General features: G+C 38.2%; 1 protein-coding gene across 3 annotated transcripts in view; it reads right to left on the bottom strand.

Annotated features, from left to right (window-relative positions):
- CNTNAP5 (contactin associated protein family member 5) overlaps positions 1 to 18855 on the bottom strand; it is a 275673-nt gene that overhangs the window by 52673 nt on the left and 204145 nt on the right. For all 3 annotated transcript variants that reach the window (XM_088058844.1, XM_088058842.1, XM_088058845.1), the window contains exon 14: positions 5949 to 6105. In XM_088058844.1, coding sequence (XP_087914970.1) covers positions 5949 to 6105 — 157 coding nt within the window. The remainder of the gene's footprint in view (positions 1 to 5948; positions 6106 to 18855) is intronic.

Here is an 18855-nt window from a genome sequence, read left to right as displayed (position 1 = left end):
TGGTATTCCTTAAATTGAACTTAATTTCAGACTCCATCTCTTACAAAGCACCACAATTCCTCTTCTCTATGTGCTACACCACGGCAGCCTCTCAAATACAACGTATTACTCCTGAGAGGGGAGCAAAAGAGCTCCATAGTAACTTCCTGGAGGCATTGCTGTGGCACTAAAAAATACAAATATACCAGGGTTTGGATAAAACATTTGAAATTTTGCCTTAAGGGGGCCTGGGGATCACTTTTCATGTACTACACTTTCCAAATAAAATTGCTATTTTCTGATAAAAAACATCTGCACTCTGATGTGCAAAAAACATGATTTTGTCCTTTAAACAGAAGTAAAACCTTGTTAGATTAATTATGTTTTATTTCTTCCCAGACCTCCTTTTTATTTATATGTATTTTAATTTTGCACTTCACACACTTGAAACCAGATTATACTTGCTTTTCCACAGCTGCTTCTCAGGTTACCCAAACCCTCTGTTTCTCCTTAGTGGGTTTCACATGGCACTCTGCAGCTACCTCCACCAAGCACACCCTTTGTAAGTCCTGATTTCACAAAAATCAAGGCAGGCTTTATCACTTCCCTGAAAGGAGTCCTCTGCTAAAAGAAAATGGTATGAATAAATTAATAAACTTCAGAAGACCTCCTGCTTACCTGACTTGGCACTCAATTTGGCACAAAATCAGATGAAAGTCTGAATGTTTTGAGGGTGGAAACAACCCTCAAGAAACAGATGTTTCTCTGAGCTCTTTGCATAAAGGATAGTGTCAATTTGTCCTTTCCAGAAGCAAAACCCAAACCAAACAAATCCAATAATGCCCTTTAAATTAAATCAGCAAGATTTTTTATGGGTATTAAATACAGCTGGATGTCATTTGTTTATCCATGTCTGAAGACTAATGCTTACCCAAAGGACTTCCTCAGTAAGCTATGAGGCACATCACACATCAAACAAACACTCTATGTATGGACCAATTTAAAAAAGGTGAAAATAATTTGTTACTAAAGGTGATAGTGCAGAGCTGGATACTTCAAGGTGTAATAAAGGCAGACTCACATGTAAAATGACAAACAACTATTTGTATTATAACATTATGAAACTATTTTTTTTCTTCCTGGCTACTGCTAAAAGTGTGCTCAACAAACCCTTGCTCAGTGGTGTTCTAACAGTGTGAGCCATCGTAAATTGCTAATCTCTAGGTAGCCATTTCCATATTTTTTGTAACAGATGGTAGAACAGTAGTGCCATTAAATATAATTTATTCTCATATGATCCCCTATTGGTATGTTTTTCTCTTGCACATTAATGGAACCTCTGGTGAGATCTGAGCCTCAGTAGCTGAGATATTCAGTACAGATTTTCAGGAATACCGTACATTTGGGGAAAAGAATACTATCATCAGCAGATGGCAAGGAAGCACACAAGGAATGGGCCCATGACAAAGGCTTCCAACAGGAAAAGTTTTGAGGCCTGTGCAAGACATACCATTAATAATCCAAAGGAATACATTTTAATTGCTATCTTGCCCATAAGCCATACCCAAAAATTCTTTACTGGGTAAAATAGTGTTCAGTCACGATAACCTAAAAACACCAGCATAAGTGGACACACCTAACACTTGAAGGCAAGCTGCACTGCATTTTTTTTGGCTGAATTAGAGATACAGAGTTTGGTAATTAGAGTAATGAACTGATTGTTGACACCTCAGGGACCTGCTACAGTCAGCTCTCTGCAGGCAGCTCTTCCCAGCTGTTGACAAATGTAATCATCACAGCAGATATCCACAACAACTCTGTACAGGCCAGGTCACCTCTGGCAGGGGTTATTTATGAGCTTGCAGGCTCTCTAGAGTCGCCTGCACTGTTCTCAGGGAACAGATTCAGTGTGGGATACTGGTTGAGCAATCAAAACCTGTCAAATCTGGGCTCCTCAGACCCCTCCTCAGGGTTTCTCTGCCCTGCTCTCCTCGAGCCTTTACAATTTTATCATCCTGGCTCTGGCATAGCTTAGCACAAATATTTCTCTTCCAAGCAGGGCTTCATTCACTTCCATTTGGCTTTGCTCCTCCTCAAACAAAGTTCAATATACTCATTATACCTCCTGGAGACTGAAGTGGGTCTTAAAATAGTAATATCCACCCTCTATTTTGTTCCCCCTTCTTATATCCTGTGGTTTTCCTTATTCTTCTAGTGCCCCAAAGCCATGACACAGAGGTGAATGCATGTTACTTTGGAAATGGCAAGCCTCAAAGGTTTAGTTCCCCAGCAAAGAAGACTATTCTGGAAGACAAAAGAGGAGGATACTCCTCCAGTTTGAATAATAAGACTGCAGAATAGAAATAGAAGGCAGAAAATCAGCTAATTGTTTGAGTCAACACCATCCACCACACTCTGCTGAGGTACCCTTCTCTGACGATGAGCTTCTTGAACAAAATGAGTTCCAAAGATGACTCTCTTTCTGTACAAATTAAAAAGCTGCAAAGTTCTCAAAATTCACAAGGTTTCCAGGTGAATGCTGTCAACATGGTTTGGTTTGATGACTGGCTTCAGTCAAGGGTTTGTATTTGAAGTGGAAAATGGATTCCAGAGAGAGGGACCGAAGTAGCAAAAGGACTTCAGGACAGTCATGTGCCTCACCTCAGCATGGAAGAGTTTTGTCCCATTTAAATGCAAGGTTTGGTGAGCAGCAAGACCTTAACTGCCAAGGCATGAGAATTTTGCTTGAGGTGAAAGACAACCTGGAGAGGTATTCAAAGATCCAAAATATCTCATGGTAACACTATCCTGTCAGTATTTCAGTAATGCTTTATTCTTTAGGTCAGTTTAACACATTTCCCCAGTCAAGAATGTACTTTTGTTTGAAACAATTGAAAGACAATCACTCATCTGTCTCATCTATATATAACTTGTCCCAACATTTTAACTATTGTCAGTGTGGGGGAAGAGAAAGAAAGAAAGAAAAAGACAGACAGACAGACAGAAAGAAAAATTACTAGGTTTAGCCTCAGCTTGAAGCCATTGGATTTTTATGAATGTTCCCACCCACTAGCAAGTGCTTTCAGCAGTCAGAAATCTTTCTCCTTTTTTTGGCAGCATGCAGCCAAGGCATGTCTTACACTCTTCCAGATCCCTTGCCTGGGTCAACAAAAAGGGTGCAGTTGCAGGTGCCTCTGCTTCCTCATCAGAGATCTCCCATTCTCCAGAAAGTACCAAGAAGATGCTCCACTATTCTGAAGTGACAAATTTTGCTGTTATCATACTGTGGAGTTTGGAAGCATGATGAGCCATATGGAAAAAGATACTTATCTGTACAATGCTTTAATAAAAACAAAGGTGAAAAATACAAAAGCCTTCCCCATCTAGAATGCTTAATTATAAATCCCTATTCATCTGGCCAGTGGGACTAACTTGATGTCAAGTAAGAGCCCAAAAATAGCAGCTGGCTCAGGTGTCTGCTCAGATATCATTTAAAAGTCAGCATGCCTAGAAGTGCATATTGTGTGCTGCCAAACACCTGGCACAGGGCTTTGTCTGCTTTCCATTGTTTATCATTTCTTTTGCTGCTCTGAGAAATTAGTAGCTTCTTCTGCACCCAAGATTTAGTCTAGGGAAAAAGAAATCAAAGCAAAATCCTAGGACTGTCTCCTCTTTAGGAGGATGCTTCAGCTATTCTGGAGAGCTCCCACTTCGGAGCAGCATGATTTATCTAAAATGAGAAAAAATGATTTTCTGGTTTTCCACTCTGAAGCACCCATTTTATTTCATGCTGAGGCAAATAAATGCATCTACTGCTGTCTTGCTCCTTCCACTATAATGTATAGCAGGTTACAGTCACAGTTCAGATCTCAGCAGGTTTCAGATTCGAATGCTCGTTATATATCAGGGGGTCAGTGTTCTAGCAGGGAAACACAAAAGCAATCTTCAAGAGGCATGAAATTTCTTATGTTTAGAAGCTCCTCATAAAGGTCAGGGTTTTTTAGCTTTTATAAAGCCAACCTCCAGTTTAGAATAATACATGAGAAAAGTAAAATTTTCTCATGGATTAAAAAAACCTAAGCAACTGAATCCCCAAACCAACAAACAGTAGGCAGTTTAGTGGAGGTAACTTGTAGGCATATTTTGTTATCATGAAATTAGGAGAAACAAGTAGCTCTCTGAGCTGCCAAGCTAACGATGCATGATTTCCAACATCTTTCTCCCAGGAGGGTTTTCCAAAAACTAATAAAAGTGTACGCTTCCTTAACTTCCTTCTTGTGGGCTTTAATTGGCTTTTTCCCCTCAGCCTGGCATAAATTTTCATAGAACATATAATTTGTAATACTTTTGAGACTTCTCCTTCTCTGTCCAAGATGTTTGAAACATGTCTGCTTGTTCAAAATCATTGTGGGTGTGTTGGGGCAAATGGAGATAAACACTCCCAGCATAACTTGTTTAGTTCTCATTTCCTGAGGAGACTCAGCTGAAATATTAAAAAACTGCTTTTAGCTTTCACCTTGCATTGTTTTGTACGACCTAGTGTTGCAGTGCCCTGCAGTCTAAGACTGCAACCCCAGTGTCTGCCAGCATAACACCCTGCTCTGCTTGAGCAGTGAGAAATGGAATGTGGATTATGAAAAGAGCCAAGCACCAGTAAAAACAGATGCTCATGATGCTCATGTGCAAACCTAGTCAAAAGCGCAGCTGATAACCAAACATTGAAGAAAAGATAGATTAACATATACAGCCAGGCTATTCAATACAAATCACATTCATAAGCTAGTATTTACATAAACATCTTCCTGAAGAAATCCCCTTACAGCTAAAATTTTTGAAAGTGAATAGTGACCCCAGGGATACAAAAGGTCCAAGCAGATAATCACACTGTCTAGAAATCAAGCAACCAAAAAAGCCCAACACTCACAGTGACAAGTAATTTCTGTTTGTTTGTTTTTTTTTATGCTTTAAGACCATTTCTACTCATTTTAAGTGAACGTTTCACACAGCTAATTCAGACATAATGTTTCAAACACAGCAGCCTATGACAGCAAGACACTTCTTGTCTACTATAATTCATAATTTCTGAACTACTTGAGGTTAAATTTTTTATTTTTTTTTTCAGATAAAGGACAGCAGATCCTGTCAGTGAGTGGTCTAGAAGGGAGACTGAGTGAGCAGAATTTTCACATATATGTTCAGTGTTTCAAACTGTACTTCCAACATCACTCATCTGGCATTTCAGTCCCCTCAAACACATTTGGAATGTTCACCAACTAGCTCTTGGTGGCTGGAGTGTCTCTGAAAGTGCAGAGAATGACAGAACACTGCAATGACTGAAAACTTTGGCCTTCCCAAATTCATGCAGAATCAGAGCACAACAAAGGTCAGACCCCAAGGAAAGCTTTGAATTTTCATGCTGTGACTCTAAAACTTCCTATGGAGACTGAACCAAAACCTACAGAAGCCAAAAAACTCTTCCTATTGACTATAAAAAACTTGAGATCCAATGTAAAAGAAAGTTAAGGCACATTATACTGTTTCATAAGAAAAATACAAGGGTGCTTAGTAGTACATTTTTCTAGTTTAGCTGTATCTGAATTTTTCTGTCTAGGCCTCAATTTTCTGCTCCAATGTACACCTATGAAACAAGCTCATAGAGCCTTTATTCATGCAATGCTCCCATTGAATTGAAACTTAAAATTACAGGATTTGGCATTCAACAAAAAAGACTTTTTTGAAGACCACCCATTCCAGCAACCTGCTTCAGCCAGATGTCTTTGGTTCAAGGAAGAAATTTAAGGTGAAATCAGAAGTCCAAATTCTAGTTTCATTTTCATTCTTATCAGAGTATATTCAAGCCATTCAAGCTTCCTGAACTGTGAAGCAGGAAAAGATTTAAGCCTTATTTCCCTATTTCCTATCCCCAGCCCTTCACACAGACACTGCAATACACATGTTAAAATTATTACCATTCTTCTCTATCTGCGTCACAGTTGCAAAAATATCTCATATCCAGACAACTTTCTTCCAATCCACATGCACACTGTTGAATGCCTGGAAGAGATCCTCCCCAGTAAAGATGCTTTTCATTGGCACGGCCAACCCACCAAGCAAATGGCATTCCATCTGGATGAAAGGGAAAAAAAGAAGGGGGGAAAAGAGAAAAAAGAGAGAAAAAGAGAACTTGATAAGCAAACTGGATTCTCCTGAGAATGCAAAAGAGAATGGAGATGTACATGTTAGACAGTAGTCAAAGAAAAGATGAAAACTGCAAAGTAACAAACCACAAACATTGCCCCAGGTTCCATTTTATGGAATACATGTTGAGAAAGCAATGGTTCTGTTGTAATTCCATTTGGTTTGAGACACAGCTCTTTCACCTTAGGGCTGATGTGCCAGTTACTCACGAGAACCTCAGCACCTTTCAGCTGCAAAGACTTTGGAATGGCAAACCCAACACCAGTCTGCACCAGCTGTGTCCAGTGGTTTTTGTGTGACACTGGAGGGTAGATCTAATCATGGAAGGAGGCTGAAAACAATTCTGCTGCCACAACTCACACCACACAGACTGTACTGTGCCACACAGTATTGGACAAGGACCTCTCGGCAAATGGTTTTGCAGGAGCCTGTTGCCCTTGAGCAGGATTTCTTACCTTATGATATAAAGATATACCTTCAGATATAAATAACAAAAACCTACAGAAATAACACCCTAGCTGATCCATAACTATGAACTTCACACAGTTCCTCTCAAAACTAAGACTAACACTTCCACTGGTTTCTCAGGGAGCAAGATTAGGAATTTTAATGTGTTCTCCATGGGTGGAATTTGCAAATGTAAAGCTCAATAAGATATTAAAACAGGTAGGACATAAGTGGGAAAAATATTTTCCTACTTGGGAATCAATTTATCTCTGTGAAGCTATTTTCTATCTACAGGAGCTTTAAGATCTATGTATTTATGTAAACTGAGACAGTTTTTTTGTTCACATTTCAGAATCCATTATTCATCAAGCATTAATAGTCAGATAGATTAAGCAGAATCTGATGTAATGAAATTCACATATGAACATTTTTTAAGACTGACTTTGTCTCACAGTTCAGTTAACTTTTTCATTGACTCCTTAATCCTTAAATCAAGAAATGTAATCAGTTATACATACAAGTAGGTGGCAAAATTTAACAAAACTGACGTATCAAGACTTTTTGATCAAAGGAGCTTGGAAAAATAAACTGTATGGCTAATGAAGAAAGATGCATCAATTTATTCTTCTACTTTACTAACATTATTAGTAGGGAGTATTTCTCATTATACAAGGCAAGAAAGTCTAAATTATGAAATGCAATCAAGGTTAACTTGTAGAATGTAGGGGACTCATTAAAATGAGTTTTAGAATCACTTGGCAAAATTAATTCATGTTTATTTTTCTTCTAAGCTTAGACTGCTGAACTGTAAATTCATGAAAAAAGGAAAATAAAAGTAGGAAGAGCAACTCCATTCTCATGATACCAACAATTAAGACATGACGAATTTGACCAATACCCAGAGGTACTCATTAGAAAAACACAATCCTAGTACATTTAAAGATTCATCCTACAAAAATGTACACATTCATTTTAGGCCTCATATTACTGTCTACACATTTATACTTGCTTTTCTGTTCAGCTGATTTTCTTGCAGAAGTTGATTGCTGCAGCCAGTGAAAGAGTTCTATACTATATTATTGGGAAATTACTCCGTAAAACTTGGAATAGTGATGTTAATTGAATAAAAGGGTGATTTGTCTAGGAGTAGAAATAGATATTACACAGAAGTGCTGAATCTAATTTTAAAAGTGTCCATTCTGGAAAAAAAATATTTTAGATAAAGATAAATTTTTCAGGCCAATAGCAAATAATGGTGTTCATTAATCAAATACAATCTGTGTCAGTTTCCTTTGGTGGAAGTTGTTATATACTTAAACATAACAGTGAAATAAGCAATCCTTCGCGTGTATTAAGAATAAGTAATTTTCTGATGTCTTTTTCAGATCTGTTGTGTTGTTATTTGTTTTATTGAGCAATACCAAACAAACATATGCACATTGAGATTTAAGGCATAGATTGGGGAACTGGTAGAAGCACCACAGTTTGAGTCATTTACTAAATTAAATAGAGTGCTAAAAAATAGAACAGTCAACATTATAAGAAGCGATCTCAGATCGTGAAGGGAGAAGGCTATAAAAAAACCAAAACAGTGTCTTTTCCAAAATTGTATTTATTAGGCAGAGTTGTGCCACCTTTACCCAAGACGAGTTGATTTTTTTCACTAACTAGTCCCCTAGAAATCCATTGTAGTATTAAGGAAAATTATGTCCTGATTCTTCAAAACTCTTTTCCACATGCTTAGTTTTTAACACATGAGAAATCAGAGCTTTTCAGCAAAGCTCTTCCAAATCTACAGTACTTTATCAACACCTGCAGAGTTTAGGAATTCTGAAACTTATATTGTATGTCATATATACCTGTAATGTTGAAGTAAAGCAATACTTCACAAACAATGCCAACCTGAGTTCTCTCCAGAAAGTTTACACCATTATACCTTGGCAGAGCTGGAGGATGTCCTGCACTGAGACTGAGTTTGGCTAGCTTGTGTTGATTATAATTTCTTCTAAGTCTGTAGATTTGTTGCAGAATCTTCACTTCTGTAATCATGGTACTACAATTTTTTCAAAGCATTATCAATTCTCCACCACCTCAAAATGAATTAACTTCCCTTCTGTGGTGAAGCCCCAGACCAAATCAATGACATTAAGCAAGGATTTAAAATGATCCCATCACTTTATGGTAACATAAGTCAGTAGGGTTCTACTTTAATATTTCTAAACTAAGAAGTCCATTAATAAGAAATGCTACTAACTCTTCATTATGTTCTTACACTGTTCCTAGCAACACATTATTTAGTATAAAAGGTTGTCAAAAGCCTACTGCACAATTAAAATATTCTTTTCCATGCATTTTTTTCTATTTGTAATGGAAAAAAAAACAACACTGTAAGAAAAATGTTTTAATGTTGTCTTTGAACTCCTTGCTATGGTTTTTAGGAAGAATATGTGTGAAAAAATATTCCAAACCAAGCAAAACAAACAAGTCCCAAGTGAATGAATTCACCAATGGTGGAACAGTGACCAGTTTCTTTCCAGTGATTTCCTTCTGCACTGCTTAAGCTGCCTTAGGAAGGCTTTAATTTTGATAACAAAATCTTTAAAAAAGGCAATTTTTTGGTTGCATTTCCTGCAGAGGACAGGATGACAGTAATGTCGTTGTCTAGAAGCCTCTGGAAACAGCTGTGATATTTACACCACTGCTTTTTACCATAATTTAATATACTATTATATTAAAAATAACATCCATAATATAATAATATGAATAATAGAATGATAATAAGATATAATTGTAATGAATTATAAAATAATATAAAATAACTGAGCAGGCAGACCAAATTTTGTACCAAACCAAGTACTCCTTTATACTGTCAGGCACAGACTATAGAAGGTATGGCTGGAACTGTCTCCTGAAAGGAAAGAATAAGGGGCATCATCTTCTGTGGATTCTCTATTCAGCAGCTGGGTGTGTGCATCCAACAAGCCAAGTAAGACTCTGGAAACCCTGACATGTGCAACAATACTGCAATACATGGACCATGCAATACATGCAATACATGCAATACATGGACCTCTTGAATCTCCCTCATACTGACAGTTCTCTCGTTTTCTGTATTAGGATGCACTGACATTTGTAGCAATATAAGTTATTGTCAAAGGTTTAGGTTTGCTCACGTTTTAAATGGCATTTTTTCAATAATTATTTGAATAGGCACTCAGAAGCTGAAGGAGTGGCAGAAGCAACCTATTCCAACAGCATTTATACACATTATGCACATATCACTGGGTGTATAAATTCCAAGCAACTTCTGTGGACTCAGTTTGCCTCTATACAGGCAGAAAGTACTGACTTTTATGTTTATTCAGTGTGAGTTAAAACAAAGCCATGTGTTTTTAGAAGTATTATATTTAAAATATTTGTCAAGATTTGTCTGCATGATTTGTCAGTTTGTTCTCGCTAAGGCAACAAACAAAAATCTAATTATGGAAACACAGCAAGTTAAATTTGATCCTGTGTTAAACTCCTGTGCTATATAAACGTGAAGTCTGACACAGCACTTACCCCTAAGACAGTCAAGGTTTTTGGGGTACCCAAGTTATTGAAACAGATAAGTTAAAGGTCTTCTTCACTACCACTTCATGTCAATTTATTTGCATTTGTCTTTTGAAACACTGTAAGCATATTGTATACAAACAACATTGCCTTCATGCTCATTTTGTCCTCCAAATTCAAACCAAGTTAAGCAGAACTGAATTTGTGAAATCTTACATCTATAAGTTTTATTGGTGAAAATGTAAATTAATGTAAATTGATTTACATCTATGCTGTTTTCTCTTAAAAGGAAAGATTCACATATCAAGAGGTAGTGAGAATTAGGAAAATACTGATTGTAGAATTACAGAGAGCAATCAAAGCAAATTCTTTGAAACCTCACTCAAAACCATAAAATATGTTTGCACTAACCACCTCAACAGTATCAAATCCTGCAAATGGCTCACCTTGAACAATACATGAATACATTGAATAATGTATGAAAAAAGCAGTTAGCAGAATTTGTGTATATATATATCTGTATATATACACACACCTATGACGCAATTTCAATGTAAGTAACTGAATTCAGAGCCAAGCCAGAGTACAAATTATCATCTCAGATAATCATTTTTTAAAAGGCTCTTGAATAAATGGAGAAAGCAGTGAGAAGGGAAAACTGAATCAATATTTTTGCAAGGGTTTACCATGATCTTGTTTGCCCTCACTTAATTTTTTTCCATCATAACATTTTTACACCCTTTTCTACTGGAATTCTTAACATTCAATTGACATAAAACCAAATTCTTCCCATTTGACCTTTCAATAGGGAAAAAAAATACAGTTTTGATAAATCAAATAAGTACTTAAAATAATTTTGGACAAAAAAGGACAATTGGAGAAATATTCCGTACTTAGTTGAACACACATAATTAATACCTTTTTAGAGGCTGTTCAGCGAAGAAGTCTGTGGTATTAATGATTTAGAATCTGTATTGGTTTAAGCAACAACTTCCACCACTGGGAAAATAAACTGATAAAGCTGGGTGAGCTCTCAGGCTGTGCTGCATTAACCACAACGTGCTGCCCCTTCTTTGAAGGGGATGCTGGGATTTAACAGTGAAAATGCTTCTCTTTGGTTTACAACCCTCAGAGAGGGTCTCGTGGCTCTGGCCCCGCCATGTGGAAGCAACACCCACACCCTGAGATGTCAGGCTCTCTGCACCGCACAAACAACCCTGCTTTTAAGTCAAGATCAGGTTACCCTGGGGAAAACATATGTAATATCAACCAGAAAAAATGAAACTCCCCAATGACATGGTTCCTTTGAACATTATTTACTCAGTGAACCACCAAGTTACCCAGTTGGTTTTGTACCAAACTACTCTGCTTCCATGGGGACACAGACCTGTTTTATGCCTGTCTCATCTTTTTTCAGTACAGACATAATGACTATCTAATACTTCCTTTACTTAAAACCTTCCCCATGACAATCATATGAGATTTATAGTCCTTTTTCTCTCTTATAACCCACGTATCACTGCCCTAATTTTCAGAGATGACAAACATGGTTCTGCTGGAAATCACAGGTCGTCAAACACTGCTCCAAGACAGTCACTTTTTGTATTATGTACCAACTGTACCAGCCAACATTACTAAGAATCTGACTGAATTTGATTAAAATTTCTGGTCAGGTTCTGTCCTTATTCAAATCAGCTATCCAAAAGTGAAGTAGTCCTGCTAATGCCAGTGGAACTACACAAAGGGCAAGATCCCAAAGTTTCCTCCTCGTTCTAAAATTATTTTAAGTGTGGTTAGGAAAAAAGGGGGAAAGGCAGTACTTTGCTAACATTTTGTTTCTTATATAGCTTTGCTGCAAAGGTGCACTGCTTTCACAAAGTCCCAGGCTGAAGTAATTGCTTTTAAAAAAACAAAGAAAAAACCGCATAGTAGCATTTGTCTGCCTCTCTTAAGCACAGAAGCTGCTCTCCCCCTGAAGCAGCTGTTATCACAGTGTGCTCTGTTCTTCTGGAGTTGTTAAGATATTCTCATAGATGAGAACAGGCAGAAAGAAGGTAAATAAACATGGACCTTTGCTTCTTCTACATTTAACAGGAGCCTAATGAGCTGAACTGCTGAGCTGCAATGACAGAGTTAATGCCACTGCACACTTAGAGTGCCTCAGCAAAAGCAATATCATCATCAAGCCTTTGAGAGACAGATTTGAGGATGAGCATAAGGATTTCAAACCCAAACACTTTTAGATGCTGAGGAACATTAATTCTACATCCAAACTAAAATTTCATGCCTCGTGAATGTCCCAGCTGGAGGCCTAAGAAGGATGAAAATATTATGAGTACTTGCATTCTCCTCTGTCAGCCCAGTCTGGGTTGTTTTCTCAATAAATTTTTGGCCAAGTGACAAGTTTCCTGAAAGATCCAAGTGGGACACCAACCAACAACAGAAACTATGTGAACAGCTGAAGGCATGCAGGTTGGGAAGGACAAGCAACAACAAACAAACAACCCAAAGAAGACTTTAGCTTTTAGGGACAAATAACAAAACAGGAAATGACAGCTTTGAATCCTCAGCAGTTTTGCTGAAGAGGAACTGAGTATCATACCCTGCTGCAACAAAAAAATTGTCTCATTTCCTTTATTTTCTGCATTCCAGCTCACCTGCACTTTAAAACTGTCCCTCTTGCATTCAACTCCTTTTTCTCTTCCACATTCCCCTTTTCTTTTCCCATTTTCTCCATTTAGCCAAAATCCTCCAGGTAAATTCCGATAAACTAGCCTGATAATACCTTAACAGATAAGCCTATGACACTGATGCATGTCCTGCCACATCCTCACTCTGTACTGGGACCAGAAACCCATCAATGCTCTGAATTCAATTCCAAGTGAATAATGACCATGGATAAGCCATGTGGGCTCCAACATAACCCTGTTTGGCCCAGAGGAACAGCTCCTGCCCAGCAGATGTCTGGATTGTTTTTCCCTATGTCATAGCATAGCCAGTAGGAATAAAGGCAATAAGATGAACCCATCATTTCTTGCCCTCACACTGCTCAAACAACTCTTCCATGTTCTTCTATCCTCATCACCAGTATCCTCTCACCCATTTCCACTGGAATTCCACCTCATGGGGTGGCTCAACACAGTGCCCAGGAAATGATCTTTCATTCTTAATCAGTTCTTCTGCAGGAGTATAAAAATAGTTATGAGTTATGAGAATAAACAGTAGTGAGTTCTGAATTAACAGATTAACAAAGAGAAAATGAACCAGATTATGTAATTCCAGTTCTTGTTAAAGTGCTATGGGACACTGAATGATCATGTGTGATTTTGGGGTTCTCTGCACCTGCAGCAGACCAACACTCCTCAGTGGTTCTCTAGGGCCTGATGAAGACAAAAGGAGTGACATTTGCAGCCACCCTGCAGTCAGACAGTAACACAGCCCACTCTCTCTGTGTCCTACTGAAGTCTTATCCACATTATCTTATCAGATAACTGGTAGAGGACATGGAATGGAGGAAAGCATGGAAGAGATGAGTGAGTTTATAAGTTCAGACACACCATATGCTCTTCAGAGTTTCCTTTTTAAAGCATTTTATAATGGATGTGAAAGGGCCACAGGGAAAGGAGAGAGCACTGAACTAATGCACCTTATAAAATACTGCAAGGTGAGAGTAGTAGTTTATCACAGCAGTTTTTGTTCTTAAATGCTATTTAAGTTTTCATAGATGAAAGCACTTTCAGAGGCTAGAAATAAGATTGCAGAGGACAAAGGGGAATAGTTGAAGCATCAATGACTATGAATGGTGCATCAAACTATAAACCAATCATTTCACCACAAGAAAACTTGGTGTTCAAGTATTATTCATGGAAATATTGAAGTGAGAAAACTTTTAAAGAACAGTGAAACTACATTATAAGCAACTGTCCCAGGAAAGACTTCTAGGAAGAAACACTTTGTAGCTCATTCATTTACTATTATTTTCCAGAAATAGTAATGGACAGATCCAGTAACCAGTATAGAAGCATCCAACTCCAGTGAAATCAGGGTAGCTGTGCTGATTTGCACTCACTGAGCATCAGGCTGCTCACAGAATGACAGAACAGCTGAGGCTGGAGAGGACCTCTGGAGACAGTTTAGTCCAGCCTCCTGCTTCTAACTGTTCTGAAACAGATTCAGGATGTAAGAATTCCTTAGAAAAACTCTGTGCCTGTTAGTGAGTCAGGCAAAAGCACCATCTGCAGGTATGCAGCAAGTGATATACAGGCCTGAAGGATATATTTTTAAAGGGGGGTAAAAGAAAAAAAAAATAAAAATAGTTATATGTATGATCCATTTACTCTTGAATTATCTATTCATTGTGACAGCTCAAACCCTTGGGATTGGGCATGGATGAAGAATAGTGACCTTAAATGCAGCACACTGCACCTTGTGCACGCCACATAGTGCAACAATGGAGTCCCCAGCTCTCACAGCTCCCAGGCTCAGGTGCTCTCACCTGCCTACCAGCCTGAGGCTTTCACCAAGAAAGCCCAAAAGACCCCAGGGCTACAGCCTGGCTGGCCTAATAGTGGCCAAAATCAGAGTATAACTCAGAGCACGTTGCTCCTTTATGAACACAAGCATGCCCTAGTAAAGTTGAGTTGAATTAATCAAGGATTAACTCAATTCTTACTAGAAATCATGGACAGTTGGCTGGATTATGTCCACAATGAGATGTAACTGGATAATCTAGAAAAAGAAAATAGATAAAATGGAGACATTTGGGACATTTAATAGGAGACTGGATGAGTTACAGAAAAACATGCTGTGGAAAGCAATCTTTTCTTGGTCCTTTGGGAGAAACTACATACACTAATAACAGCACTTCCCCACTCCTTTATTTTGAAAAGTGTCTGAATAAAAATGGAATTACCTTACTCAACAGAACTGTTTCCTGTATATGCAGTTTTAACTACCAGCACTAATAACGAGAAAAGGATCATTATTATCACTTTTTTTTTTAACCCTGCTCACATTGCACCAATACAGTCACTAGTGTTTCAAAAGGACTGTCTTCAGATTTGACAACCTGCCACAAAAGACAGATTAATTTTGTTCCCATTGCACTTGCAATGGAAGCTTCTAGGAATAATAAAATCAGGATTCAGGTATAGAGAATCTTTATTAGCCCTATTGATTCATGAAGCAACGAGAACACACCTTGTCCTTCAGCTCCCAGGTTAATACAGCACAGCTGACAGTTAGAGAATAACATCTATTTACATGGGGTGAATCCAAGCAGAAAGTCATTAGGACAATGTCATTTCCACAGTGTGCCTTTCTGGAGTGCAACCACTGGCTGGTTCCTGTAAGTGGCTGATAATAACTACTGAATTTCATGGCTCAGATTGATCTTAAAGGAATCAGAAAATATCATCAGTAAATATGCTGAATATCTGTACTGGAGTAAAATAGAAAAAGAGTCTTAACAGAACATAAATTAGAAGAGATAATAACATATTGCTAATCACTTAAAGCTGCAATCCCTAATTAAATAAATTAGAGGATTTTCTTAAAACTGATAGTAGCACTCCAAGATATTATATGATGATGGAGTTTCTGTTTTGAAAAGACACCTTTGGAAAATGAGATTACCTCTCAAGTGCTTTATCTCAAGTTTCTTGTAATATTACCTGGGTAAATGAGCATCCTGGGTAAGAGGGAAGTCCAGTATCTCCCCCCATGCAGTTGTAGATAAAAAGCCCTAAGTCTGGGGGCTTATTTCTTTTGCTTTCATTTTGGATTTTTGTTTGGTTTTTTGTTTGGTTTTGTTTTTAATGGCAAAGAATCTGTAAAGTCCCTGGCAAGAGCATGCAATATATCCATTGTCTTCTACGAGACAGGCATTGTAAACAACCCAAAAAAATCACACCAACACCCAGAAGAGAGCTTAGAGAATAATGTAAGCACATTTCTGAACCTTACACCAATTATGAGCCAGCAAGGCAGCTTGGCCAGAGTATACACTGCACTCTGAGCCTCTCCTCCTACCCTTTTGTCACATCCCTAATGAATTGAAATCTCACAGGGCCAGTTGAACTGGATTACTTATTTTCTGTTCTCAAAGCATGTTAGTTGGCAAAAGACAACTCTGAGTTGTACTTCCTATGATCAAAAAGTCCAGCACAGCAGTGCAGAAAGTCTGGTTTTAACCTTTATAAAAAAAAAACCAACAAAAAACCAACCAAACAACCAAGCAAAAAAAGTGAACAAAAAACCTCTCAATAACTTGTCGAACTGCATTCCAGTATCTCTGAGGGGCATTACTGCAACTCATTAAACTTCTTTATAGTCTGACGTGTTACAACACATTGCAGAGCAATGGTAAATAAATAACTGCTGATTTGACACTGCCTTCAACTGCAGAGCAATTCTGCTTTCCTCAATGTTACAATTAATGTCAGCAGTTAATGCCTTAAGTGGTGGAATCGGAAACTCAGCTACGATAAACACATGCAGTCAGATTCCAACTTAAGGATATACCCAAACTGCAGCACGGCGTTAGTTCAGCTGTCCCTGTCTCAGGCTGCAATTACAGTTCTGTTGGTCAGAGCAGCAGGGGCACCATTTGTCATCCTAAGGAAGGCTGGAGTGCTGTGAAATTGGGCACTTTGGAAAAATGCAGCTGTAGCAGAACATATGTATAGGCAAGACCATGAAATGAACTGGCTCCAAGCCAGCACGTAAAGAGAAAAACAAGAGAATGTAAATGAAAAAAAATTATAAAACACTGTACTCAGAAGATGCTTCTATTGATATATCCTGACCAGCCTTAAAGGTCAGGATGACAACAATCTGTCTTCTCTGTGGGACTGCTTAATCAATTTGCAGCTCTCTTTTCTTCACCCTGTTAGCAACAGGTTTACATCTTTCAAATAGATCTATTTTTGGCTACTTAATTGGTCGCAGGTTCCTGTGTATTTCTCTATACAGCTATAACAAACATGGGTGTGTATTTACATTCCTGCACAGACTCTAGTGGATAGAATATGAACTGTTCAGCTCTGTTATGTAGCTCTACTGTCACTAACAGAGATTATTATGCAGCTGAAGACAGTTTTCTGCTCCTGGAGCTGTAGGAGGAACTGAGCTGTACTTTAGCTCTGCAGTGAATACTGGAATGGGCAGAGGCTGCAGAAGAATGACAATCATGCAATCTTGAGAAGCCCTAGTCCTTCCCTTCTTTCCCAGAGCTGAACAGGCCTATGTGTCTTCTGTATATAACGGTGAGAGAAAAATCCAGCATTGGAGCCATTCCATCTTTCTACCAGCATCACAAAGTAAGAATCAAGAACTTTACATACAAAAAAACTCTCTACCATAGGTTTTTCATCACAGCTGATGAGACAAACCCTTCTGTGGACTGCATCAATGCCACTAATCAGAAGTCAGTAAGATCATCACATCCATCACCATCTTTCCTCCCAGCAGTAAGGCTCCTTAATTGGGTGTACTTTCCTCTAGCCAAGTATAGCTTACTAGAAATCCTGCAAACCACTGACTTGAAGAGATGCAGGCATCTCTATCAGGTTGTGGTGTTTGGGTGGAAACAACTCAACTGAGGCAGGTAAGTTTTCCTCTCAGACTGGTGTAGGATTTTGACCAGGTACACATTAATACATTAGAGTTCTCCAAACACTATGCAAGAAGTTACAGGGATCAATCATTTCCATTTAACTGTCTACATCATTTACCTGCTTTATTTTCAAATATGGAGCCATAGGGGGACAGGCATCAGGGGAAATGAAGTCATGAACAAGATCAGACCCAAGCCTCATATTTAAAATATAAATTTCTGAGGAGCAAATTTCTTATAAAAATATATGAGAGGCCCTCCCTCCAACCTCTTCTCTCTATATATATACTTCATGCACATGTACACCTCCATAATGGAAGTTTTTTCTATGCAGATTTATGTTAGGAAATTAATAAATACAAGTTATACATGTATGGCTGTAACACACTTCAAAGATTTTCTCCCATCTGAAGAGCAGAACAAATGCAAAGGCAAATATTACCCTGATGCATGCTTCATTACAAACAGACTGCAGCAACAATCAACAATAAGCCATCTCCTGCAAAGAAAAGGGACAACTTCCCTCCCCTAATCTCAGTGCTATTTTTCTTCCCTCTGTCAAACAGCATTTAGCAATGTTGATGTTGTGCCATATATTTTCTTCCACCCACAGGCAACTGGCCAAGGTAAGGTGCATTTGCCCAGAGGTTTAGGTAAGAGGTATTTGTATGATGCTGTACATTCAGAGATACAGAAAACTGGTGAGTATAAAGGAAGCCATTCCTAGCACAGGAAGAAATGCATTTGTCTGAATTTAGGTTTCTTTTCTCTTCCACACTGTGAGTAAAAATTTTAACCATAAAGCTTTGCTTTTAAATGGAATACATAAATGACTCCCGAACAGCTGTCCTACTTAACACTACTATGTAAACATCTGTTCACTTTCCTGCATGCAAATAAGAACATCAGCTTGCAAGTCTCTTCGACTCAGATTAGTCTTTATCTAGTCCTCACAGAAAACATGGGGGTGGGAGGCCAATGACTGTATGAATTGGGAGGAAAGGAAAATCTTGAGCTTTTTTTAGAGAATTGATCCTTGGAGAAAAGATGGATGATGGAAAATA

This window comes from Pseudopodoces humilis, chromosome 8 (genome assembly GCF_049639895.1).
Source record: "Pseudopodoces humilis isolate 2021_Gansu_Grassland_sample_001 chromosome 8, ASM4963989v1, whole genome shotgun sequence".
Classification (NCBI taxonomy): Eukaryota; Metazoa; Chordata; class Aves; order Passeriformes; family Paridae; genus Pseudopodoces; species Pseudopodoces humilis.
Note: the sequence above shows the minus strand (reverse complement) of the source record. Positions and strands in the feature narration are given on the sequence as shown.